The sequence below is a fragment of the Hypanus sabinus genome, chromosome 20 (genome assembly GCF_030144855.1).
Source record: "Hypanus sabinus isolate sHypSab1 chromosome 20, sHypSab1.hap1, whole genome shotgun sequence".
NCBI classification, from domain to species: Eukaryota; Metazoa; Chordata; class Chondrichthyes; order Myliobatiformes; family Dasyatidae; genus Hypanus; species Hypanus sabinus.
In genome coordinates, this window is record NC_082725.1 from 1,281,551 (window position 1) to 1,308,258 (window position 26,708).

A 26,708-nucleotide genomic window follows, 5' to 3' on the forward strand; every position below is an offset into this window, starting at 1 on the left:
GTTATTCTGACAGATCTATGGTGGATTATACACTGAAGACCAGTGTTGGTATCGATGTAAACTGAAGAAAGTCATGGCAAATGAAAAGGTAGTGCATATTTTAAATATTTATTGTTTTTTCCAAGTCAGTTTTAGTGCAATCATGTAATATGATTGAATTTGTTTAAATGGCAACAACAACTTCACTCTCCTATGTTCCAGGGTAATGTGTGCGAATATATAATATAGTTAAATTTATTTGAGAGGTAACAAAATCTTTTCTCTCTGATGTAATGGGGGTAATTCTGGTAAAAGAAAGAAGTGTCTAATAATGTTCAATGTCTCCCTGCTGGATGCAATAATACGTAGTTAAACACATTGTGTGGTTGTGACTGCTGGCTACACAATGAATAACGGTACACTGCAGGGCAGTACTAGCCCCCTCGTGCCTGCATTCATCCAGTATTTAAATCTAACAAAATGTCTGGAAGTAGTATTGCAAACCAGAACTGGGGAACAGCAGGCAGACAGGCCCTTTGGCCCAACTCACCTATGCTGACCCACTAGTCCCAGTTGCCTTACTCTCAGCCCTTGTCCTCCATGTACCTAGCCAAATGCCTCTTAAATATTGCAATTGCATTCGCTCAAGCACTTCATTTCAGGGATTAGCTGATGTGATTTATTTTTCACATGTACATCGAAACTTCAAAATGAGTCGTGGCTGAAAGGAGGCCATAGTTGGGAGTTTAACATCAAAGGATATACTTTGAATCGAAAGGACGGGCAGGATGGCATAGGTGGTGATGTGGCTCTGTTGATAAAGAGATGGAATTACATCTCTAGAAAGAGCTGACATGGGGTTAGAGAATGTTGAAACTTTGTGGATGGAGTTAAGAAATTACAAGGGTAAAAAAAACCATTATGGGAATTGTATATAGGCCTCCAAATAGTAGCCAAGATGTGGGGTTCAGATTGCAAAGGGAGCTGGAAAAGGCATGTAATAAGGGTAATGATGCAATTGTAATGGGGGAGGGACAATTGTAATATGCAAGGGGATTGGGACAATCAGGTTGGTGTTAGATTGCAAGAGATAGTATTTGTGGAATGCCTACGAGATGGCTTTTTGGAGCAGCTTGTACTTGAGCCTACTCAGAGAAAGCTATCTTTGACTGGGTGTTGTGTAATAACCTGAGTATATTAGTCAGCTTAACATAAAGGAACCCTTAAGAGACAGTGATCATAATGTGATTGAATTCATATTGCAATTTGAGAGGGAGAAGCCGAAGACAGACGTATCAGTATTGCAATAGAATAAAGGAATTCAGAGGCATGATGGGGGGATACTAATAAAGATGATGACAGAGCAGAGATGGCTGGGAAAATTCACAAGGCGCAGGATAGATGTGTTCCACAGAGGAAGAAGTTCTCAAATGGCAGGGGTAGGCAACGGTGGATAACAAAGGAAGTTAAGGGCTGCATAAAAGCCAAGGGAAGGACATATACGGTAACAAAAGTGAGTGGGAAGTTAAATGATTAAGAAGCTTTTAAAATCCAACAAAAGGCAACTTAGAAAAAACTAAGAAGGGAAACGATGAAATATGAGTGCACACTAGCCAATAATATAAAGCAGGGATACCCAAAAGCTTTTTCAATTATATAAAGAGTAAAAGGGAGGTGAGAGTTGATATTGGACCACTGGAAAATGATGCTGATGAGGTAGTAATGGGAACAGAGAATTGGCAGATGAACTTAATGGGTACTTTGCAGCTGTCTTCACTGTGGAAGACATTAGCAGTGTGTCACAGGTCTGTTAGTGTCTGTGCCAGGTGGACTTAAATATACACATGGACTTTTAAAAGTGACTTCGGGCTAGGCGGCAAAATCTGGGCCTGGAGTGCATCGCTGGGCAACATGATCTAGGCCCAGAGCATTTTGCTCCAGCAGTGCCTGGGTACTGATGTAAGATACCATACATTGGTTGGACAATTTAAACACTGGCCCAGATAGACTGGAAAGACAGGGTGTCAGGATCGGACATGGGAGCCAATTTTGCTCGCTCTCAGCAATGATCACTCCTCTCTCCGTGACATTGAGCCTATGACGACTGCCCTGGCTGCTGTGCTGTGGGTTCACTAATATGATGAACTAATAACGAGGCTCTGGGCTGCTATGGGGTTCGGATCTAAGGACTCATTTTCGTTTAAAATGTTGTTGCTTACTTCTGTTGTTTGCAGGATTTGTTGGTTTTCCTCCTTTCTCTTGCGCATTGGGGGTTGGTCTTTTATTTATTATTTTTTAATTGGGTTCTTTTGGGTTTCTTGCTTTGTGGCTACCTGTAAGCAGATAAATCTCAAGCTTGTATAATTTATACATTCTTTGATAATAAATGTACTTTGAAATGTTGATATAGCTCTGATATCTCTAATCTTGGGCATCTTTGATAATTGTGCCCAGTATTGAATACAGATATGAGTTTGGAAATTTCATTCAACAGTTCAGTCTTCTGGACAACTGATGTAATTGTGCATCATTTCACAAAAATAAACACAAAATTTGACCTTCTTTACAGTGCCTGATGATGTATGTTGATTATGGAAATTCTGAAACTCTAAACAAGTCGTGTATCGTTGAACTGCCAGAAGATTTGCAGCATCCAGGTCTGGCCAGCAAGTACAGGCTTTGGGGTCTTCGTGTTCCACCCAAGCAAGAGGTTGTTCCATTTGAACAGGTAGTGTGAAGTAGTTTTGGTATTCGTGAAACGACATGCTTGCAGGCAGATTTTTTTAAAAAAAATAGGATTCATCTTGACACCTGGGAAAATTTCTGGTAAAGAAGGTTTGATCTGCAAGAATTGAATTATTTCAGCTGAAGAGCAAAATGATTTCCATTCTCTCTAGTGTTCTATTTCTTTGATTTAGTACAGAGGAAAAGAGCCTCATTATTGTGGCATGATTTCCCCCACCCAGAACCAGTCCCAGCTTCTTCATCTTAATCCCATGCCCCATTCTGAGACACAGGCTGCTGATAGCAGCTCTTCAGAGTCCTCTGTCCTGGGATGTAAGTTGATCAGCCCTGTGGATTTTGCCTTCATGGCTTCATAGGTCTTCTAGGCAGATCCTTCCTCTCCAAGGGATGAGGTCTTTGGAGCTTCGGTTGCTGTTTCTGTAGCTCTGGATTTTTACGGGATGGGGTTGCTAACCCCATGCCCAACCCTCCTGCTTTCGCAGTCAGGCTGGGGGCTGCCCATGGCTGAGTTGGTTAGGCACATGGATGAAATAAAAATGGAGAGCTATGTGGGAGGAAAATGTTAGATTGACCTTGGAATAGATTAAAAGGTTGGCATAACACTGTGTGCCAAAGGGCCTGTACTGTTCTATGTTCAGTTTCATTGGAACTGCCGACTTTGTCCTGTAAAATCTGATCCATAATCTATCTGCTTTTCTTTGATGGAATGCAACTTGTGAACTATGCTAGGAAAGAGCGGGTGGGGGAGAGAGGAAAGGAACTTGTTTTGCAGTTATTTGGTTGTGCTCTGTTGTTTTGTTGAACATCGTGGGCATGCTGTGTTGGTGCTGGAATGTGTGACGACACTTGGGTGCCATCAGCACAGCTTTGAGTGTGTTGTTATTAATGTAAGTGACTTATTTCACTGAAGTTTGTGATAAGTGAATCAAATGCTTGTATATAACCGTGGAAAAACATCATGTAGAGCTGTTGTGACTTTGTCTGAAGGCTCAGCTTTCTAATATGGTGGTAAGCACCCATTTCCTCAGAACTTATTACAAGAATTATTTGTGGAGGTTCTATGACATTAACTGTCCTGAACTGTACTACTTTGACCTATTCTGTGGCCTCATAGGGCCATGACTGTACATTCTTTGGTGGTTTTGCCCATAGGCTGTGGTGTGTCATTTTGGTGTACTGTATCTGCACCCTCTGATAGCAAGTGTGACAGGAAGCCGGTGGGGGTGGGGGGGCTTGCATGTTGATTAGGATTGTTTCTGAATCTCACTACAATTACTAGATGTTGATCAGAGCAGCTAACTCCATTTAAGACAACACTGTTGCAGATAACTTATTGCAATCCTCTCACTGTAGGCTGGTAATGAATTAGCTAGTACTGTATTAGCTCTACATAGCTCTACAATGCATGGAATAATGATGGAAAGGCCATTTCCAATAAATAAAGATGATTTGGGTAAATACAAAACATAACAGTTTGAATGTTCCTTTAAGGGAAAGTAGTGTTGTTACTTGTATGAGCTCTGACACACCCATACAACTTTATTTAACACAATAATTTAACTCACACCAATAGCAGCTTAAAGTAGTATTGACAAAATATTTAAAACTGTAACAAACAAAATAAAAAAAGGGCCCAGTACACATATTAATTAACCTACTTGTGCACCTAATCATTGGAGCTCAATGTTGAGTAATCAATCCAGTTTGCTACACTTCGTTTACTTATGGTACTGAACAATTCTACCTAAAACACAGTCCAAGTGAAGGACAGATAAATATCCGCACAATATTTAAGGTGTTGTACTTTCTCCAAGGTTTTGTGAGAACTAGCTAATTAAAAGTTTTCTGAGACCAAAGTCTGCATGAGGATTTTCCGACAACAGTATCTGTCCTTCCAAATGAGTTCGTGTTCTTCTGTTTTGGCTGTTTTCCATTTTCATTTTCATTTTCTTTCTTTCTCTTTCTTTCAAAACTCCTGCGCTCTCTAGAAAATAGCTACCCAAATCTCTCTAGTATATTCCGGGGCATCTTATTGGACAAATCCTATTAGCTATTACAACAAGCCTAACTTAATCAACTGAATTACTATTTTAAACAGTGTTTAAATGAGAAGGAAGAGATGTGTGAATGAATGTATTTACCAGAGTAAACAGATACACCCAGTGGCCACTCAGTTCACTTGTACACCTGCTCATTAATGCAAATATCTAATTAGCCAATCTTGTGACAGCAACTCAATGCATAAAAGCATGCAGACATGATCAAGAAGTTCAATTGTTGTTCAGACCAGATGTCAGAATTGGAGGAAATATGATCCAAGTGACTTTGCCTGTAGAATGATTGTTGGTGCCAGATGGGGTGGTTTGAGTGTCTCAGAAACTGCTGATCTTCTGGGATTTTCACACACAGTCCCTAGAGTTTAGAGCAGAGGTTCCCAACCTGGGGTCCACAGATCTTTGCTAAATGGTATTGGTCCATTCCATAAAAAAGGTTGGGGAACCCTGGTTTAAAGAGAATGCTGGGGGGTGGGGGAAGAAATCCAGTGAACACAAATGTCTTGTTAATGATAGAGGCTAGAGGAGAATGGCCAGACTGCTTCAAGCTGACAGGAAGATGACAGTAACTCAAATAACCACGTGTTACAACAGTTGTGTCCTGAGGAGTGTCTCTGAATGCACAACACATCAAACCTACAGCAGCAGAAGACTATCAACAGACACTCAGTGGCCGCTTTATTAGGTACAGGAGTTAACTAATGAAGTGGCCACTGAGTAAAGGTTTCAAGTAGGCAATAAAACATTAATGTTTGCACATCTCTAATTATTATTAACCTGCCCTTTTTTTTGGAGCATAGGATCTGTGCTTTGTCATTCTTCCTCAGTTTCTCTATGGTGATTGTATTTCCCAATTTAAATGAATATATGTTAATAATGGGTGGAGATTTTAATTGTTGTCTGAATCCTATGATGAACAGGTCTGCGCCTAATCAGGTACTTTCAAACAAATCTGCTATTTTTATTAATTCCTTTTTAGTTGACTTGTGAATTTTAGATGTTTGGAAGTTTTTACATCCTAATGATAGGGTTCCCTTTCTTTTCTCATGTATAACATAATTACTCTAGAATCGATTACTTCTTTATTGATTCTTGATTTAGTTTCATCTGTCATTGCCTGTGAGTATGATGCAATCGCCATTTCTGATCATGCGCCTTTGAAATTATCAATTAAATTAATTGATTTAACTTTTAGTATTAGACAATGGCTGTTCAACTCTATTTTGCTTCAGGATTTAAATTTTGTTAATTTCATTGAAGAACAGATTGCATTTTTCTTTTCAAATAACTCAATGGAGGAAATTTCCAGCAGGATATTATGGGATACCTTTAAAGTATATATCCGTGGGCAAATTATTTCATACTCTGCTGGATTGAGAAAATGAATTAATAACAAAATATGTACATTGGTTGATAAGATTAAAGAAATTGATAAAGAACATTCTATTGCTCCCAATCTGGAGCTTTATAAAGAGAGAGTTGAACTTCAGATGCAACATACTTTGTTATTAATATCCCCGATTGAAAATCAATTACTTAAAACGGAGTCAGTTTTATATATATGGTGATAAATCAGGTAGATTATTGGCTAACCAATTGAAAGCTGCTTAAGTGAAACGTCAGATTAATAAAGTTCGTGGACAGGATGGTATTTTGATGGTTGACCATGATGAAATTAATAAATCTTTTCAAGAATTTTATACCAATTTATACCAATCAGAATTTCCTAATGATCCTACCATAATGCATGAATTTTTAAGGAAACCGAATATAACGAAATTACCATCTGATGAACATTTAGCATTAGATGCACCCATTACTGAAGAGGAAATAAAGAAAGCAATTTTTTTTCAATGAACTCTGGTAAAGCACCTGGCCCGGATGAGCATGCAGCTGAATTTTAAAAATCTTTTTCAGATTTACTTTCTCCCTGGTTATGTAGAATTTTTAAAGATGCTTTATTAGTAGGTAAACTACCACAATCCTTTTATGAAGCATCTATTTCTTTAATTCCTAAGAAGACAAAGATCCCATTGAATGTGCATCATACAGACCTATATCTTTGTTGAATGTGGATTCTAAAATCTTTTCCAAAATATTAGCTATTAGATTAGAAAAGATAATGCCACAAATTGTCTCTGAGTATCAGAAAGGATTTATTAAAAATCATTATTCACATTTTAATGTTAAGAGGTCAATGAACATTGTATACACTACTTCATCTAATACTCCAGAATGTGTTATTTCGCTTGACGCCGAGAAGGCGTTTGACAGACTTGAATGGGAATATTTAATTAATATACTTGAGAAATATAATTTTAGTCCAAAATTTATATCTTGGATTCAATTGATATATCTTACACCTTTAGCTACTTTATTTACCAATAATCAGAGATTATCTTTTTTTTTAAGACTTTTCAAGGTACTCGACAGGGTTGTCCTTTAAGCCGTTTACTATTTGATATTGCCCTGGTGCCCTTGGTAATCACTCTTCATGATCCACCCAATATATTTGGCATTATTCATGGGAATGGGATGCATAAAGTATCAATATATGCAGATGACCCATTACTATATATCTCTAACCCAGAGAAATCCATTCCTGCAGTAATAACACTACTTGCTTAGTTCAATAGTTTTTCTGGTTTATAAATTGAATCTTAACAAGAGTGTGCTTTTCCTATTAAATATGCAAGTTCCAATTTGTAGACAATCACCATTTAGGTTGGTTACTGATTTGGGTGTTAAAATTACTAAGAAGCCTAAAGACCTATTTAAAATTAATTTTTTTACCCTTTATTGATCATGTTAAACAACTGTTTACTAAATGGTCCCCATTGTCCTTATCTTTGGTTGAATTAATGCTGTTAAGATGATTATTTTACCTAAATTTCTGTATTTATTTCAGGCGGTATCAGTTTTCATTCCTAAATCTTTTTTTTGATGTTATTACAATGATTCTAAAATTTCTTCATGTATGTGGCAGAATAGAAATCCCAGGTTAAGTAAGAAATATTTACAGAAATCAAAAAAGGAAGGCGGTTTGGCTTTGCCGAATCTTAGATTTTATTTTTGGGCAATTAATATTCGATATTTAACGTTTTAGACCCAAGAGCTAGATGAAACTCAATGTCCACGATGGATGAACCTCAACCAGGAGTCTGCACAGGGGTTTTCACTGGCTTCTAATTTAGGAGCTGCGCTTCCCTTTGCACTTACTAAATTGAATAAACCAATGATAAATCCAATAATTAAACATGCAATATGAATTTGGTTTCAATTTTGTAAATTTTTTGGATTGAATAAATTTATTCTGTCAAGTTCTATTATATCTAATTTTTTCTTTCAACCATCTAGAATTGATCAAGCTTTTCTTTTATGGAAACAAAGAGAATAACATTTTTTCGTGATTTATTCATGGATGGTTGTTTTATGTCTTTTGAACAGTTGTCTAATAAATATAATTTGCCTAGATCACAATTTTTCAGATATTTACAGATTAGAAACTTTCTGAACACTACTTTAGTTACCTTTCTGATATCGCATCAAATTGAAGTTACAGAAAAAAATTTAAGTTTAAATCCATATCAGAAGAATTTAGTAGCATTTATTTATGATTTAATTATGAAAATATGCTTAGGTACTTCTGATAAAATTAAGAATGAGTGGGAAAGAGAACTTCAAATATCTTTATCTACAGAGAAATGGGAGAAAGTTCTTCAACTAGTTAATACTTACTCAATGTGTGCCAGACATGCTTTGGTACAATTTAAGGTGGTTCATAGCGCTCATATGTCCAAGGATAAGTTAGCTCATTTTTACTGCCATATAAATCCTGTATGTGATAGATATAATTCTGAAGTAGCTTCCTTGACACATTTGTTCTGGTCTTGCCCCCTCCTAGGAAAATTTTGGAAAGATATTTTTGATATTATTTCAGTAGTTGTGCATGTTGATTTACAACCTCATCCCATTACTGCAATTTTTGAACTACCAGTGATAGAGTCCAGTCATTTATTCTCATCAGTTTGTCGTTTAATTGCATTTGTTATATTAATAGCCAGAAGATCCATTTTACTTAAATGGAAATATTCCAATCCCCTTACCACATTTCAATGGTTTTTCCCAAACGATAGCATGTTTAAACTTGGAAAAAATTAGGAATGGTATTATGGATCCTTCGGTTAAATTTGAAGAAACTTGGAGGCCGTTTATTCAATATTTTCATATGACATAAGTTGACCCTTTCTGAATCCTTTTTTAGTAGTTTTTTTGCTCGGGTATAGAGGAGCAGAGTTAACAACGAGTTATAACTTTAGCCGATGAAATATGGCAGCCCAATCTTTATGTTTTTTAGTTTAGTTTAGGGCTTTTTCTCTATAAAATATCATTTTCATGGTTAGTTACTAAGAGATTGGGAGGCGAAACTACATTTGTTACTTGGAATCTGTATTTGTTCATGTTAACCGTTATTAATGTAATCCCGATCTCTTTGTATCATTATCATTATTGTTATGTTTACTAATTTGAAACTTAATAAAAAGATTGAAAAAAGAAAGAAAGAATAAATACAAATGTAAAGGGATAGATGTATCCTTCCTCTTTCTAAAATTGAATAAACTAGCCTTTATCTGATATTTCAAAGGGCAACACTCGACCACTTTATGCTCAGTAAGTTTGAAGATGACACAATGTTATGAGGTGTTGTTGATAATGAGGATGGTTATTGTTGATTTAGGGAGGAATCTTGGTGAGTTAGGGAATTGGGCTGAGGAGTGGCCAATCCAGATAATGTGTGAGCTGATACATTTTGGAAAGTCAAACCAGCGCAGGATGTATCATGAATGGTCGGATACCAGGAAGTGCAATGGAACAGATAGACAAAGGACAGCAAGTTCACTGAAAATGGCATCACAGGTAGATGGTGTTTATTACACTGGCCTTTAGTCAGGGCAATGAGTATAGAGGTGAGAACTTGTTATAGTTGGTCAAGTTGTTGGTGAGACCATGTTTGGAGTAATATGTACAGTTTTGGCCATCCTGTTATAGGAAAGATGTTAAAGAGTAGAAATGATTTACAAGGATGTTGCCTGGACTCAAGGGCCTCAGTTCTTTATTCCTTGGAGTGTAGGAAAATAAGGGGTGACCTTGTAGAAATGTTTAAATATTATGTGGGTCATAGAAAAGGTGAATGGAATGTTATTTTCCCCAGGGTGGGGGAGTCCTAAATCAGTGGTCATAGAATTAGGGTGAGAGAAGAAATATGTTTCACACAGAGGGTAGTGAATAAATGGAAGGAGCTGCCAGAGCGAGTGGTTGAGGCAGGTACAATAGTATCATTCAAGAAGCTCTCAGGTAGGTACTTGGAGGGGTGGAGCATAAAGGTATCTGGGCCAATTGCAGGAAATTGGGGCTAGCTGTATGGGTGCTATGGTCAGCATGGACTGATTGGGCTGAGGGGCCTGTATCCTTAAGCCCATAAGATATAGGAGCAGAAATTAGCCATTTGGCCCATTGAGATTTCTCCACCATTTTATCATGGCTGATCCAATTTTCCCCTCAGTCCCAATCTTCTGCCTTCTCCTTGTATAACTTCCTGCCTTGACCAATCAAGAATCTATCGACCTCTGCTTTAAATATTCATAAAGATTTGTCCTCCACAGTTGTCTGTGGCAAAGAATTCCACAGATTCACCACTCTAGCTAAATAAATCCCTCCTCATCTCTGTTCTAAAAGGATGCCCCTCTATTCTGAGGCTGTGTCCTCTGGTCTTGGACTCTACCACCACAGGACTATAACTATGAGGAGAAAGTTATTCTGCAAGTGACGAAGCACAACTCACAATCACGTGTGCATTTACTATATTTGCTTTGACATTTTGTAGTGAACATTGGCGAGGGAATGATACTTAACAAACTGACTGCATCATATAAAACCTTTTAACAAACTGATTGTCCTGATGCTGGATATTGATCTCAATAGAAAGATCGACCATCCCTTTCCCCTACTCAACACATACCAGATCTTGATCGAAAGATTGACCATCCATTTTCCCCTTGCTTGCTGCTTGACCCACTGGCGTCCTCCAACAGTGTGATTTGCTTCAGATTATCATCCTTTGAATCTCTGGATATGTGTCCCATTGTACAGGGGAGCCATGGGCTTTCTTTCCAGTTAAAGTTTAATTTGACATGCATGTCTGAGTTTGAAAACCGCTGAGAAGATTACTGGGGTCTCCTCCCCCCGCCCCCTATTTGAGACAGTTACTGGGAGCAGACGAAGGCCCCAAAGCATTGTTGAGGATCCCTCTTGCTCATTACACAATCTCTTTGACCCACTAACATCAGGAAGGAGGTACAGGAACATCAGGACTAGAACTGTCAGACTGGGTAACAGCTTCTTCACCCAGAAGAAACTAATAACTACACTGCCACCAGTGAGGTCTCATCACTAGGACGGCGAGTTGTTCACTGTTTACCTGTGCTGTTCACAACATGCATTTTGAATTATTTATGGTAATAGTTTGTTTTGTGTGCTGTGTGTGATATGTTGTGTGGGTGCAACGTGGTCCTACCTTCACTTCATTGTATATGTGTACAGTCAGATGGCATTGGACTTGGAAATAACATTAGTTGCTGTCGATCAGCAAGTCATTTATGGAGATGGTTGCAGACGGAGCCTTAATGAATTAAGTACTGGCAGAGAGCCATGTGTTACTCTGGAGTGGGATGCTCATTGCTCAGAATTACAGTGGAAAGTCTGATTGAAGAACCATGCACATCTGACAGGGAATTTGGAGACTAACTGCTGAGTGTGTTGTTTTTCCCCCAGCATTGCAACTGTATTTTATTCAGACTTGCAGTGCTTCCAGCCCAATGAGTCAGCACTGTCCAATTACACCCTTGTGACTAACTAATCTACCAACTTGCACATCTTTTTGGAATGTGGGATGAAACCCACATTGTCACAGAGAGAACTTAGAAACTCCTCACAAGCAGTGGTGGAAATTAAACCTAGGTCACTGGAGCTGTAACCGTGTCACACAGACTGCAGCTCTACTATGCAATCCCAAAACTGCCAAAACCTGAGATTGAACCAAGAACTTGCAGACCTTCAGTCAAATCTCTCCCAGTTGAGATCTTTCAGCACATTTGGAGGTAGGGGAAGTCACTTACTTAAAGGTGACTTGTCTTGATTCCACCTGAGTGCTGCTAAAATGACGTTGTGCAGGTCACTTTCTGAATAATGTTGGCTGTGTACTTCCCCTTGGTACTGATGTTCAGAGATGCTCTCATCTGTGGACCTACTTCCCCGGTCTTGGGTATAATAGTCTGTCTGATAGAGAACTTGTAATGAACGTTACACACTTCCATAATTAGTGGAAATTGTTGACTCTGCTCTGATTTTAACTTGCATTTTATTCTTAATTGCAGAGCTTATTTCTGAACAGAAATGCTTTGTACTCTGAAAATAGGATAGCAATGCTCTTATTCAACCACTAGGTGTCAGATCAGTGCCACAAGTGTTTGCCTGTCTCGCGCTTAGCTTTTGCTAAGGTTCTTTTAGCAGGTTAGCATGAAAAAAAATCATTTTAAATTTTGGTGTTTTATTTTCTGCATTTTGAAAGAGATCAGGTAATAATTTGCTTTATTTGTCACATAGACATCAAAGCATCAACACATACTGTGAAATGCGTCATTTTGAGTTAAATTAAATCAGCGAGGATTGCGCTGGGCAGCCCACAACTGCCTTCATGTCTGTGATGCCAATATAGCATTCCACAACTCACTAACTCTAACCTGCATTTTTGTATTGTGGGAGGAAATGAGAGCACCAGGAGGAAACCCACATGGTCATGGGGAGAACGTACAAGCTTCTTACAGACAGAATCCCGATTGGTGGCACTGGACAGCATTATGCCAACTACTACAGTACCGTTTCATTTTTTTGTGTCATTATTTTACTTGACAAATATTTTACAAATTTACTGACCAATTTGCTTCTTTATTCAGATGCCGTGTTGGTGACAATTAACTGGCTGATCCCCATTCCACATTGTAAACTTACAGATTTCCAAGGCTCCTCACTTGGCTGATTGTCTCTCTGTTGCCATGGATAACATCCCTTTACATATGTGTGTGGAATTAGCAGGGCTAAATGGTAGAGAGGATGCTCTGGCTTCCACCCACATTCCAAGGGTTAGGGTTAGTGAGTTTTCTGCCTTCTATGTTGGCGTGGAAGTGTGGTGACCCAGCAGATCTGTGGACTATATCAGTCGTTGATAAAAGTGATGAATTTCACTGTACATTTTGATGTTACAGTGTACATGTGACAAGTAGAGTTAATCTTAATCTTTACACTGAACAGGTAGATAAACCAGTTGGACAAGATAGGACCATGCCCGTCCATGGCTAGGGCCCCCCACAGCTTTGCCCATCCCACTTTCAACAGAATAACAGTTCAGTATGCACTAGATGGGCTGAAGGGCCTGTTCCTGTGCCACAGTGCTCAATGACTCAATGTCGCTCTTCATTCCTTGGAAGTGAGTATAAAGATCCCCCAGCGTTCTATCAAATTCCAGTGAGTACAGGCCCAAAGCTGCCAAACACTCCTCATATGTTAACCCCTTTATTCCCAAAATTATCCTTGTGAACCTCCTCTGGACTGTCTCCAATGACAACACATCCTTTCTGAGATAAGGGGCCCAAAACTGTTGACAATACTCCAACTACAGCCTGACTAGTACCTTATAAAACTTCAGCATTATCGCCTTGTTTTTATATTCACCTTGAAATATAGATGAGGGCATTGAAAACTATATCAGCAAGTTTGCTGACGATACTAAACTGGGTGGCAGTGTGACATGCGAAGAGGACGTTAGGAGAATGCAGGGAGACTTGGATAGGCTGGGTGAGTGGGCAGATACTTGGCAGATGTCATTCAATGTGAATAAATGTGAAGTTATCCACTTTGGAAGCAGGAACAAGAGGGCAGAGTATTGTCTGAACGGTGTAGAGTTAGGTAAGGGAGAAATGCAAAGAGACCTAGGAGTCCTAGTTCACCAGTCAATGAAGGTGAATGAGCAAGTGCAACAGGCGGTGAAGAGGGCAAATGGAATAGACAATTGACAATAGGTGCAGAAGTAGACCATTCGGCCCCTCGAGTATGCACCGCCATTCTGAGATCATGGCTGATCATTCACTATCAATACCCAGTCCCTGCCTTGTTCCCATATCCCTTGATTCCCCTATCCATCAGATATCTATCCAGCTCCTTCTTGAAAGCATCCAGAGAATTGGCCTCCACCGTCTTCCGAGGCAGTGCATTCCACACCTCCACAACTCTCAGGGAGAAGAAGCTCTTCCTCAACTCTGTTTTAAACAACTGACCTCTTATTCTCAATCCATGCCCTCTGGTACTGGACTCTCCCAACATCTGGAACATATTTCCTGCCTCAATCCTATCAAATCCTTTCATTATCTTAAACGTTTCAATCAGATCCCCTCTCAATCTCCTCAGTTCCAGCGTGTACAAGCCCAATCTCTCCAATCTCTCTGCGTAAGACAGCCCTGCCATCCCAGGAATCAACCTAGTGAATCTACGCTGCACTTCCTCAATTGCCAGAATGTCCTTCCTTAAACCTGGAGACCAAAACTGTACACAATATTCCAGGTGTGGTCTCACCAGGGCCCTGTACAAATGCAAAAGAACATCCTTGCTCTTGTGTTCAATTCCCCTTGTAACAAAGGCCAACATTCCATTTGCCCTCTTCACTGCCTGTTGCACTTGCTCATTCACCTTCATTGACTGGTGAACCAGGACTCCTAGGTCTCTTTGCATTTCTCCCTTACCTAACTCGACACCGTTCAGACAATACTCTGCCCTCTTGTTCCAGCTTCCAAAGTGGATAACTTCACATTTATTCACATTGAATGACATCTGCCAAGTATCTGCCCACTCACTCAGCCTATCCAAGTCTCCCTGTATTCTCCTAACGTCCTCTTCGCATGTCACACTGCCACCCAGTTTAGTATCGTCAGCAAACTTGCTGATATAGTTTTCAATGCCCTCATCTAAATCATTGACATAAATCGTAAAGAGCTGTGGTCCCAATACAGAGCCCTGTGGTACCCCACTAGTCACCTCCAGCCAGTCTGAGAAACACCCATTCACTGCTACCCTTTGCTTTCTATCTGCCAACCAGTTTTCTATCCATGTTGAAACCCTGCCCCCAATGCCATGAGCTCTGATTTTACTCACCAATCTCCTATGTGGCACCTTATCGAATGCCTTCTGAAAATCTAGGTACACCACATCTACTGGCTTACCCTCGTCTAACATCCTTGTTACACCCTCAAAAAACTCCAACAGATTAGTCAAGCATGATTTGCCCTTGGTAAATCCATGCTGGCTTGGCCTAATCCTATTTCTGCCATCTAGATGTGCCACTATTTCGTCCTTAATAATGGACTCAAGCATCTTCCCCACGACTGACGTTAGGCTAACAGGGCGATAGTTCTCCGTTTTCTCCTTCCCTCCCTTCTTGAAAAGTGGGATAACATTAGCCACTCTCCAATCTTCAGGAACTGGTCCTGAATCTAACGAACATTGGAAAATGATTACCAATGCATCCGCAATTTCCTGAGCCACCTCTTTTAGAACCCTTGGATGCAGACCATCTGGACCCGGGGATTTATTAGCCTTCAGTCCTACCAGTCTACTCATCACAGTTTCTTTCCTAATGTCAATCTGTCTCAATTCCTCTGATATCTTATGACCCTGGCCCATCCATACATCTGGGAGATTGCTTGTGTCCTCCCTGGTGAAGACAGATCTAAAGTATGCATTAAATTCTCTTGCCATTTCCCTGTTTCCCATAACAATTTCTCCCAATTCATTCTTCAAGGGGCCAACATTGTTCTTAACTAACTTCTTTCTCTTCACATAGCTAAAAAAGCTTTTGCTATCCCCTTTTATATTCCTGGCTAGACTGAGCTCATACCTGATTTTTTCTCTCCGTATTGCTTTTTTAGTTAAGATCTGCTGTTCCTTAAAACTTTCCCAATCATCTGTATTCCCACTCATCTTAGCCCTGTCATACTTCTTTTTCTTTAATGCTATACAATCTCTGACTTCCTTTGTCAACCACTGTGGCCCCTTCCCCCTCTTTGAATCCTTCCTTCTCATTGGAATGAACTGCATTTGCATCTTTTGTATTATGCCCAAGAATATCTGCCACTGCTGATCCACTGTCTTTCCTGCCAGGGCATCCGCCCATTTAACTTTGGCCAGCTCATCCCTCATGGCTCCGTAGTCTCCTTTATTTAATTGCAACACTGACACCTCTGATCTGCCCCTATCCCTCTCAAATTGTAGATAAAAACTTATCATGTTATGATCACTACTTCCTAATGGCTCCTTTACTTCAAGATCACTTATCAATTCCTGTTCATTACACATCACCAAGTCCAAAATAGCCTCATTCCTGGTTGGCTCAAGCACAAGCTGTTCCAAAAATACATCCCTTAGACACTCCACAAACTCCTTATCCTGGAGTTGTTGGCCTTTGTTACAAGGGGAATTGAGTACAAGAGCAAGGATGTCCTTTTGCATTTGTACAGGGCCCTGGTGAGACCACACCTGGAATATTGTGTACAGTTTTGGTCTCCAGGTTTAAGGAAGGACATTCTGGCAATTGAGGAAGTGCAGCGTAGATTCACTAGGTTGATTCCTGGGATGGCAGGGCTGTCTTACGCAGAGAGATTGGAGAGATTGGGCTTGTACACGCTGGAATTGAGGAGATTGAGAGGGGATCTGATTGAAACGTTTAAGATAATTAAAGGATTTGATAGGATTGAGGCAGGAAATATGTTCCAGATGTTGGGAGAGTCCAGTACCAGAGGGCATGGATTGAGAATAAGAGGTCAGTTATTTAAAACAGAGTTGAGGAAGAGCTTCTTCTCCCAGAGAGTTGTAGAGGTGTGGAATGCACTGCCTCGGAAGACGGTGGAGGCCAATTCTCTGGATGCTTTCAAGATGGATAGGGGAATCAAGGGATATGGGGACAAGGCAGGGACTGGGTATTGATAGTGAATGATCAGCCATGATCTCAGAATGGCAGTGCAGACTCGAGGGGCCGAATGGTCTACTTCTGCACCTATTGTCTGTTGTCTATTGAAATAAATGCCAACTTTGCATTTGCCTTCTTTACCACAGACTCAACCTTGCACAAGGACTCCTAAGTCCCTTTGAACCACTGTTTAAATTTTCTTACCATTTAGGTAATAGCGCACTATTGTTCCTTTTACTAAAATACATTAACATAATTTCCCAACACTGTATTCCATCTTCCACTTTTTTGCCCATTGTCTAAGTAATTTGTAATTTGTCTAAGTCTTGCTGCAATCGCTTTGCTTCCTTGGCATTACCTACCCCTCCACCTGTCTTCGTATCATCCACAAACTTTGCCACAAAGCCATCAATTGCATTATCTAAATCATTGACAAACAATGTGAAAAGTTGTGGTCCCAATACTGGCTCCTGAGGAACATCACTTGTCACTGGCAGCCAACCAGAAAAAGCCCCCTTTATTCCCACTCACTGCCTCCTGCCTGTCAGACGTTCCTTCTATCCGTGCCAATATCTTTCCTGTAGCATCATAGGATTTTATCTTGTTAAGCAGTCTCATGTGAAGCACCTTATCAAATGCCTTCTGAAAATCTAAGTAAATTACATCCACTGCCTCTCCTTTATCCACTCTGCTTGTTACTTCTTTGAACAATTCCAACAGATTTGTCAGGCAAGATTTCCCTTTACAGAAACCATGGTGACTTTGTTTTATTTCATCATTCGTCTACAAGTACCCCAATGTCAGCATTAATTTCAGGAGGATTAGAATATAAAAGTAAGGATGTAATGTTGAAACTTTATAAAGCACTGGTGAGGTCTCACTTGGAGTATTGTGAGGAGTTTCAGCCCTTTATGAAACTGGAGAGGGTTCGAAGGAGATTCACAAAAATGATTCCAGGAATGAATGGCTTGTCAGATGAAGAGCATTTGGTGCCTGTGGACCTGTATTCACTAGAAATCAGAAGAATAAGGGGTGACCTCATTGAATGGTGAAAGAGCTTGATAGGGTGGATGTTTCCTATAGTGGGGAGAGTCCTGGACCAGAAGACATAGCCTCAGAATAGAGGGGCGTCCTTTTAGAATGGAGATGAGGATGAATTTCTTTAGCCAGAGAGTTGTGACTGTGGAAATCTTTGCCACGGGCAGCTGTGGATGCCAAGTTTTTATGTATTTTTAAGGGACAGGTTGACAAATTATTGATTGGTCAGGGCATGAATGGATACGGGGGGTTGGGAGGGCAGGAGATTGATGAAATGGCAGAGCGGACTCAATGGTCCAAATGGCCTAATTCTACTCTTATGTCTTTGGTCTTATTGAGGCTAATAGGGCAAACCAGGGACAGAGTTAGATTCTAGAGGTCGAGGGACAGGCTGGGAGAACCTGTTGAAATATTTAAAGTTGCTGTTTGCCATAAGTGAGACTGATATGGTGAGAATATTTAAAACTTAAGAGGTGAATTTAATATGAAACAATTGAGTCTCATCCTTGCAGTTCTCAGGGAAAGACTGTAACAACGTACATTCCTGATGAAGGGTCTTGGTTTGAAACATCGACTGTTTATTCATTTCCATCATGTTGCCTGACCTGCTGAGCTCTCCTAGCATTTTGTGTGTGTTACTCTGGACTTCCAGTACCTACTAAATCTCCTGTGTATATTACTGTGTTCACCACAGTCCAGCAGATGCATTTGCACCTTTTTTGAGCTAATTATACAATTTTTATCTAGATTTTGTTTCCAGCCTCAGAACAGCAGGCACACAAGAATTTAAATCCCATATTACCAGGTTCAGGACCAGTTATTTCTGTATTTTCTTGACAATGTCTGCAAGAAAGTGAATGTCAGGATTGTAAATGTTGACATTGATGTACTGAAATAACGGATTTGCTTGAACTTTAAAGCATTGCCTAATCCCAAAGTAAATGTATCTATATAAAACACTTTGTATTCTGTAATTGCAGTAAATGATTAGCTTATTCATTGTAATTGATCAAATACTTTGTTTTCTTTAGGGAAGAAAATTTCTGGCCAGTTTGATTAATGACAAAATAATCCGAATCAGTCACAGAGATCGAACTCAGGATGGAACCTTTCTCGTAGATGCCAAGAGTGATTCCCTCAACATTGGCCAGGAAGTTCTGCAGAAGGGGTTTGCTGAAAATTGTGAAGTTGTTTCCAATCACAATTTGGATAGATTGAAGACTGATGCAAACTTGTTGATTGCTGGCAGGAATGCAGGCAGATTCAGCAGTCATTCACTGAAAGTGAAGAATGTACTGGAATCAAAAAATGTTCATCTAGGAATCAATTCCAAACATCAAATGCATTCTGGAGAATATAAACGCAGAGAACAAAGGGTGGATGGGAAAAATGTCCTTATGTATGCACTGTGAGTACAGTAACTCTCTGTGATAGTTAGATCAGTTGAGTGAAACTTGTACATTGGTTAAAGTTATTAAATGTGACCAATATGACATTAGTCACTGTTGTGGTTCTGAAGAGCTACCTTGTTAGTTCTGGGGCAGTTTTCATTTTCAGAGGAATTTTGTTCATTTTTAGCAGTTTTCTGAAATTAAATATTTCTGACTATTTAGGGAGGTGTAAATGGGAGCTTCATGGTACAGGGCAAAGCTGAATTTCAGAGATGAACTCCAGCAAGTGGCATGACATGTATGTTACTCTGTAATGAAGTGTCATTGGGGACCTTACCTCTGATCCACAAACAGCACATATTTTCTTCAGAGATCCCTGACCCACTGGGCTTTGAGCTGTATGGATGTGCACAGTGGGGTTGATTGCTGTACAGGGTACACATGGCTTTTAATTTTGGGTAGCACACAATGTTACTGGAGCTGGGGTTCAATTCCCTCCACTGTCTATAAGATGTTTCTCCATTCTCCCTGTGACTGCATGGGTTTCTTCCCACACTCCAAAGATAGAGATGTATAAGATCCTAAGGGGCATAGATTGAGTGGGCAGCCAGAGGCTTTTCCCCAGAGTGGAAATAGCTAATATGAGGGGGCATCATTTTCAGATGATTGAAGGAAATATAGGGGGTATGTCAGAATTAAGTTTTTATAGAGAATTGGCTGTGTGGAACACAGTGCTGATCTGCTGGTAGAGGCAGATACATTAGGGACATTTAAAACATCTCTAGGATCGGCACAGAGATTATTGAGAAATGGAGGTCTATATGGGAGGGAATAGTTAGATTGATCTTGGAGTAGTTTAAAATGTCAGCGCACCATTATGAACTGGAAGACCTCTATTGTGCTGTTATGGTCTGTGTTTGATATTCTTGGCTTGGCGTTGAATTTGGGAGATTTAATGCAGAAAGAGTGACAGAATGTGACATGGTGATCTTAACATATTTTGGTTACTTTCAAATTGCTCTTTTCAGGGAGAAAAAATCGCACGGCCACGTGCAGAAGCACGATGTGATCAGGGTGCACTCCAATCAGAGACGGCTGGAGAATCAAAATGAAAGGTTGAGAGAAAAAAGCATTGTGTATCTGCGGGAATGCCATTTGCTGGAAACACAACTAATACAGCAGCAGCGCCAACTAAAAGTACGCTCACGTCCACTGAAAGCTGCAGCTTGATGCTCTGGAGCTGCTACTTGGTGACCTTTAGCTCAAGCAGGACAATGTGGAGATGATAAAGGTTGCAGGAGGCAGGAGTACGGGTGACTCAGAAGAAGGAAGGGAATAGACAACCAGTGGGGTAACCCTGTGGCTCTTCCCTCAATGATAAGTATATTGTTGAGGACACTGTTTGGGGAGGGGGGAGCTGCAGAGACCTGATCTCTGGCACTGAATCTGGTGCTGTTGATTAGAAGGGAAGGGAACAGAGGAGGAATGCAGTGGTGATAGGAAATTCCATAGAGGAGGAGATTCTGTGGATGCAATAGAAACACTCGAGTGGTATGTTGCCTCCCAGGTGCTAGGGTCAGGGATATCTCAGATTGGGTCCATGACATTCTAAAGGGAGAGGGTGAGCTGCCAGGAGTTTTGGTACTTATCGGTACCATTGACAAAGGAAGAAAAAGAGAGGAGGCCCTAAAGAAAGAATTTAGAGAGCTAGATAGAAAGCAGAAAAGCAAGATCTCCAGGGTAACAATCTCTGATTGCTGCCTGTACTGTGTGCCAGTGAGGGTAAGAATAGGATGATTTGGCAGATGAATGTGTGGCTGAGGAACTGGTGCAGGGTTTCAGATTTTTGGATCACTGGGATCCCTTCTATACAAGGTATGACCTATACAAAAGGATCTGTATGAACTGTATGCAAGACAAGTTTTTCACTGTATCTCAGTACATGTGACAATAATAAACCAACTCCAATGCCAAACAGTTGATAGTAAGTTTAAATTGACCATTTGGTAAACATGGGCTTGTTGCCCTCAAATGGCAGTATTCGGAAGTAGCTGGACAGGAAGTGCTCTGAGTGGCTCCCTTACTCCCAGCTACATTAGAACCTTTCCAGTTTGCTTATTGCTTGAATCGATCCACTGATGATGCAACAGTTTTTGAATTGAATTGACTTTATATTACTTGCATCCTTCATATATATGAGTAAAAATCTTTGTGTTACGTCTCCGTCTAAATATACACTCTGTCCTGTCCCACCTCGAAAATGAGGTCTCATACGTGAGACTGCTGTTAATAGACTTCAGTTTGGTGTTTCACACCATCATACCCCAGAAAAAGGTGTGAAAACTGTCCTTGCGAGGTCTCAACACCTCTCTGTGCAGTTGGATCCTGTACTTAAGAGAAAGACCGCACTCAGTCCATTTGGACAGCAACATCTCTAGTCCCATTATGCTGAGCAATGGTGCACCACCCAGTGTGTTCAGCTCAGCTCACTGCTAACGTGTGACTGTTGCTCAAACCGTGTCACCAAGTTGGCGGATGACAAAACATGGTTGGCTTCTTCAACAACGATGACGAGTTGGAGGAAGTGGAGCGGCTGTTGTTCTGGTGTGAGAAGAACAACCTAAATATGAACATGGAGAAGACCAAGAAAATGATTGTGACTTTAGGAAGGTGCAGATGAGCCATTCCCCTCTGTGCAACATTGCCCCTCCATGGAGAGAGTTAAGTGCACTGAGTTCCTGGGAGTTCACAACATGGATGTGTAATAGAGCACTGACCAGCAACTAACCCGGACATCAGAAGATTGTGAGGAGAGGATTTCAATCCGGTCCACTGCTTGAGTAGAAAAAGGCAGCAGTGAGTGGGTCATGGCAGCATAATAGAGCTTTGACCAGCGACCAATCTGCATTTGAGATTGATTAACGAGCAAATTAAAGGATGGCAGGGGCAAGCGCAGCAGCTGTCGTCTGAGTGGACACAGTCAGGAAGGTGATTTTGAGGCTTTAGGTTTTCGCTTCAGTCAGGGAAAGCAAAAGAAAAGTTCAAAGTTAAGTTTTTTCAATAGGTACACTTAATGTCAGAGAAATGTATACAATCCTGACATTTTTTTTCATTGCAAACATTCATGAAAACAGGAGTGGCCCAAAGAATAAATGACAGTTAAATGTTAGAACCCCAAAGCCCCCCCCCCAGCTCCCCCCTCCCATGCATAAGCAGCATCAGAGCAACGACCCCCTCCCCACCAGCAAACAAGCATTGGCACCCCCCCCCCCCAACCAAACACTCAAGTGTGCAGCAAAGCATCAGTTAAGACACAGACTTGCAGTACCCCAAAGACTACACATTTACCTGGTAATCCGACATACCACAGTCTCTCTCGTGCTCTCTCTTGCACATAAAGGAAAAAGAGGTGTCCCCACACAGCCGGAAGCCAGCTTGCTGCTTTTGATCTTCCCTGCAGTCCCACGGCACATCAGGCGGTTGCACCAACCTCGAATTGTCCGCCTCCAGAGCCACAAAAATTCGACACCCTGAAGGTGCACTAGTCTTCCAGGCTGCGTCCTTGGCATATGGGTAAGCGGCCGGTCATGAGGCCCTGAGAACAGGTCCCATTTCCACAAAGAACCGTAGTCAGTGTGTAACTCCAGGTCAGGGTCTTCAAAGTAACTTTGACAAGGGGGAAAAAAGAGATAGTAAAGATAGAAATAGAGCGGTTTCCGAAGATGCGAGCGAAGGAGTTTCTGTTAGGTGCCATCATCCTAGACTCTGCCCTCTTTATATCTGCTCAGTTAGGACAGTAGAGATGCCAGGTAGGATAGTGGAATGCTCCTCTTGCAGGATGTGGGAAGGCAGTGAGAACTCCAACGTCTGACTACTGCTGCGAGAAGTGCATCCAGCTGCAGCTTCTACCACTCCATGGTAAGGAGTCGGAGCTGGAACTGGATGAACTCTGGATCATTTGGGAGGCTGAAGATAGGGCACATAGAGAGGTAGTTACACCCAAGATGCAGGACACAGGAAACTGTCAAGAACGTGAAGGGGGTTAAGAAGTCAGTGCAGTGGCCATCCCCCTCAGCAAAAGGTTTGTCACTTTGGATACTATTGGGGGGGGGGGGTTGACCTAACAGAGGAAAGTCACAGTGGTTGGGTCTCTGACACTGAATCTGCTTCTGTGACTCAGAAGGGAAGGGAGGAGAAGAGGCACATTGTGAGGATGGGGAATTTGTTAGAGAAACAGCAGGAGGTTCTATGAGTGTGAACAAGATTCTTGGATGGTATGTTGCCTCCTGGGTGTCAGGCGCAGAACATCTGTGATTGAGTCTTCAGCATTCTTAAGTGGGAGCGTGAACAACCAAAGGTCATTGTCTGTGTAGGACGAGTAGGATGAGTGATGAGATTATGCATAGGGAGTTGGATGCTAAATTAAAGGGCAGGACCGCCTAAGGTTGTGATCTCAGGCTTGCTACCCATGTTGGGAAGGTTTGTTACTGCTGCATGGTAGGTTTTAAGCTAGAGCTGCAGGGGGATGAGAACCATAGTACCAAAGTAGTTAGTGGAGAGGTTGTGGAGGCAGGTATTGCTAAGACCTCGGACAAAGTTAGGAATCAAAAGGTTAAGCATGGTGTGACTAATGTCCTGAGCTGTGTATATTTCAATGCAAGAATTATTGTAGGAAAGGTGGATGATGGTGCTGAAGATGAAGTAGCTGGTTTACAAACAGAGACAATGTGTAGGGGCTGTTGATGGAGCAAAATTGCAGTCAACAGGATGAGTTGCAACGTAAAAGGCGGACAAAATCGAAAAGTGTGATTACAGGACTGTATGTATTACATTTAAATGTGCACAATATACGGAATAAGGTAGATAAACAGTTGCAGATTGATATGTATAATGTAGGCATCACTGAAACATGGCTGAAAAATTATAGCTGGGAGCTCAATATCCAAAGATACATATTGTACTGAAGGGACAGGCAGGAAGGTAGAGGGGGCTCTGTTAGTAAAAATTGAAATCAAATCATTAGAAAGAGGTGACATGGGATCAGAAGGTGTTGAATCATTGTGGTTAGAGATAAGAAACTGCAAGGGTAAAAAGACCCTGATGGGAGTCATATACAGGGGACTTCTGGGTTGAACATGGAGTGAGTGGGTGTGTGTGAGTGTAGTTTCCGATTTTTATTGAAAATCTACCTGTATGCCGTATGCTGGAGATATTTAACATTGTGAACAACTTGGGACGTTGCTGGAGACTGAAATGGAAAATAAAATGTACCTTCGAAGTAAAACCGGGGAGTTGTATACAGACACCGTTCCCCCCCACCCCCCACAAACAACAGTAAGGTCGTGGTCTACAAATTAAAATGGGAGATAGAAAATGCTTGCCAAAAGGGCAATGTTATTATAATAGTAATGGGGATTTTCAGGAAACTGGTAGATTGGGAAAATCAGATTGGTGGTGGATTCCTAGAGGGAGCATTTTCTAGAATACCTACAAAATGGCTTTTTAGATCAGCTTGTGGTTGAGCCCACTGGGGGGGGGGGGGGTCATCTATTCATGGATTGGGGGTTGTGCAATGAACCAGAATTGATTGGAGTGCTTAAGGTAAAAGGACACTAAGGGGAATTGAACATAATATTGAATTCACACTGAAATTTAAACAGTTAAAGTTAAAAAAGTTACAGTGGAGTAAGGGGAATTACAGAGGCATGAGGGGAGTTGGCCAGAATTGATTAGAGAAGAACACTGGTAGGGATGATGATAGAGCTGTAATGGCTGGAATTTCTGGAAACAATTCAGAAGGCACGTGATATATTCATTCCAAAGAGGAAAAAGTATCCTAAAGACAAACTGACACAACGGTGGCTAATGAGAAGTCAAAGCCAACATAAAACCCAAAGAGGGGGCATATAATAGAGCAAAAATTAGTGGGAAGTTAGAGGATCAGAAAACTTACAAATACCAACAGAAGCCAACTTAAAAAAATAGCCATTAAGAAGGTAATGATGGAATACAAAAATAAGCTAGCCAATAATGTTAAAGAGGATAATAGAGAGGTGAGAATGGATATAGAACAGTTGGAAAATGATGCTGAAGAGGTAGTCATGGGAGACAAAGAAATGGCAGATGAACTGAAAAAGTATATTACATTAGTCTTCACTGTAGAAGACACTAGCAGTATGGTGAAAGTTGGAGATGTCATGGGTCATGAATGCGCAAAGTACCATTATTAGGGAGAAGGTTCTTGGGAAAAGGTCTCAAGGTAGATAAGTCACCTGGACCAGATGGTGAACACCCCAGGGTTCTGAAAGAGGTGGCTATAGAGATAGTGGAGGCATTAGTAATGATCTTTCAAGAATCACTAGATTCTGGAATGGTTCTGGAAGACTAAAATTGCATCCTTCAAGAAGGGAGACAGACAGAAGAAAGGAAACTATAGGCCAGCTAGCAAACACGAGGAAATTTGCAGATGCTGGAAATTCAAACACACACACACACACACACACACACACACACACACAAAATGCTGGAGGAACACAGCAGGCCAGGCAGCATCTATAGGAAGAAGCACTGTCGACGTTTCGGGCCAAGACCCTCGCGTCCTGATGAAGGGTCTTGGCCCGAAACATCGACAGTGCTTCTTCCTATAGATGCTGCCTGGCCTGCTGTGTTCCACCAACATTTTGTGTGTGTTATAGGCCAGCTAGTCTGACTTCAGTGTTTGGGGAGTGTCCTGCCTAAGGGTCTCAGCCCGAAACGTCAACTGTACGCTTTTCCATAGATGCTGCCTGGCCTGCTGAGTTAGATAGATAGATAGAACAGTACAGCACAGTACAGGCCCTTCAGCCCACAATGTTGTGCCGACCCTCAAACCCTGCCTTCCATATAACCCCCCACCTTAAATTCCTCCATGTACCTGTCTAGTAGTCTCTTAAACTTCACTAGTGTATCTGCCTCCACCACTGACTCAGGCAGTGCATTCCACGCACCAACCACTCTCTGAGTGAAAAACCTTCCTCTAATATCCCCCTTGAACTTCCCTCCCCTTACCTTAAAGCCATGTCCTCCTGTAAAGCAGTGGTGCCCTGGGAAAGAGGCGCTGGTTGTCCACTCTGTCTATTCCTCTTAATATCTTGTACACCTCTATCATGTCTCCTCTCATCCTCCTTCTCTCCAAAGAGTAAAGCCCTAGCTCCCTAGTTCCTCCAGCATTTTGTGTGTGGCTTAAATTTCCAGCACCTGCAGATTTTCTCTTATTTGTGATTGGGAGATGTTAGAGTCAATTATCAAGGATGAGATCTTACGGGAACTTGAAGGTACATGATAAAATAGGCAGTAGCAGGGTTTCCTCGAGGGAAAATCTTGCTTCACAAATCTGTTGGAATTCTTTGAAGTAACAAGCAGGATAGGACCTTTGACAAGGTTCCACACATG

General features: G+C 41.1%; 1 protein-coding gene across 1 annotated transcript in view; it reads left to right on the plus strand.

Moving 5' to 3' along the window:
* The window catches only part of LOC132378711 (serine/threonine-protein kinase 31-like), a 151,271-nt gene that overhangs the window by 18,874 nt on the left and 105,689 nt on the right, over positions 1-26,708 (plus strand). The window contains exons 5-8 of the mRNA XM_059945812.1: positions 14-88; positions 2,549-2,707; positions 18,918-19,294; positions 20,306-20,474. Coding sequence (XP_059801795.1) covers positions 14-88; positions 2,549-2,707; positions 18,918-19,294; positions 20,306-20,474 — 780 coding nt within the window. The remainder of the gene's footprint in view (positions 1-13; positions 89-2,548; positions 2,708-18,917; positions 19,295-20,305; positions 20,475-26,708) is intronic.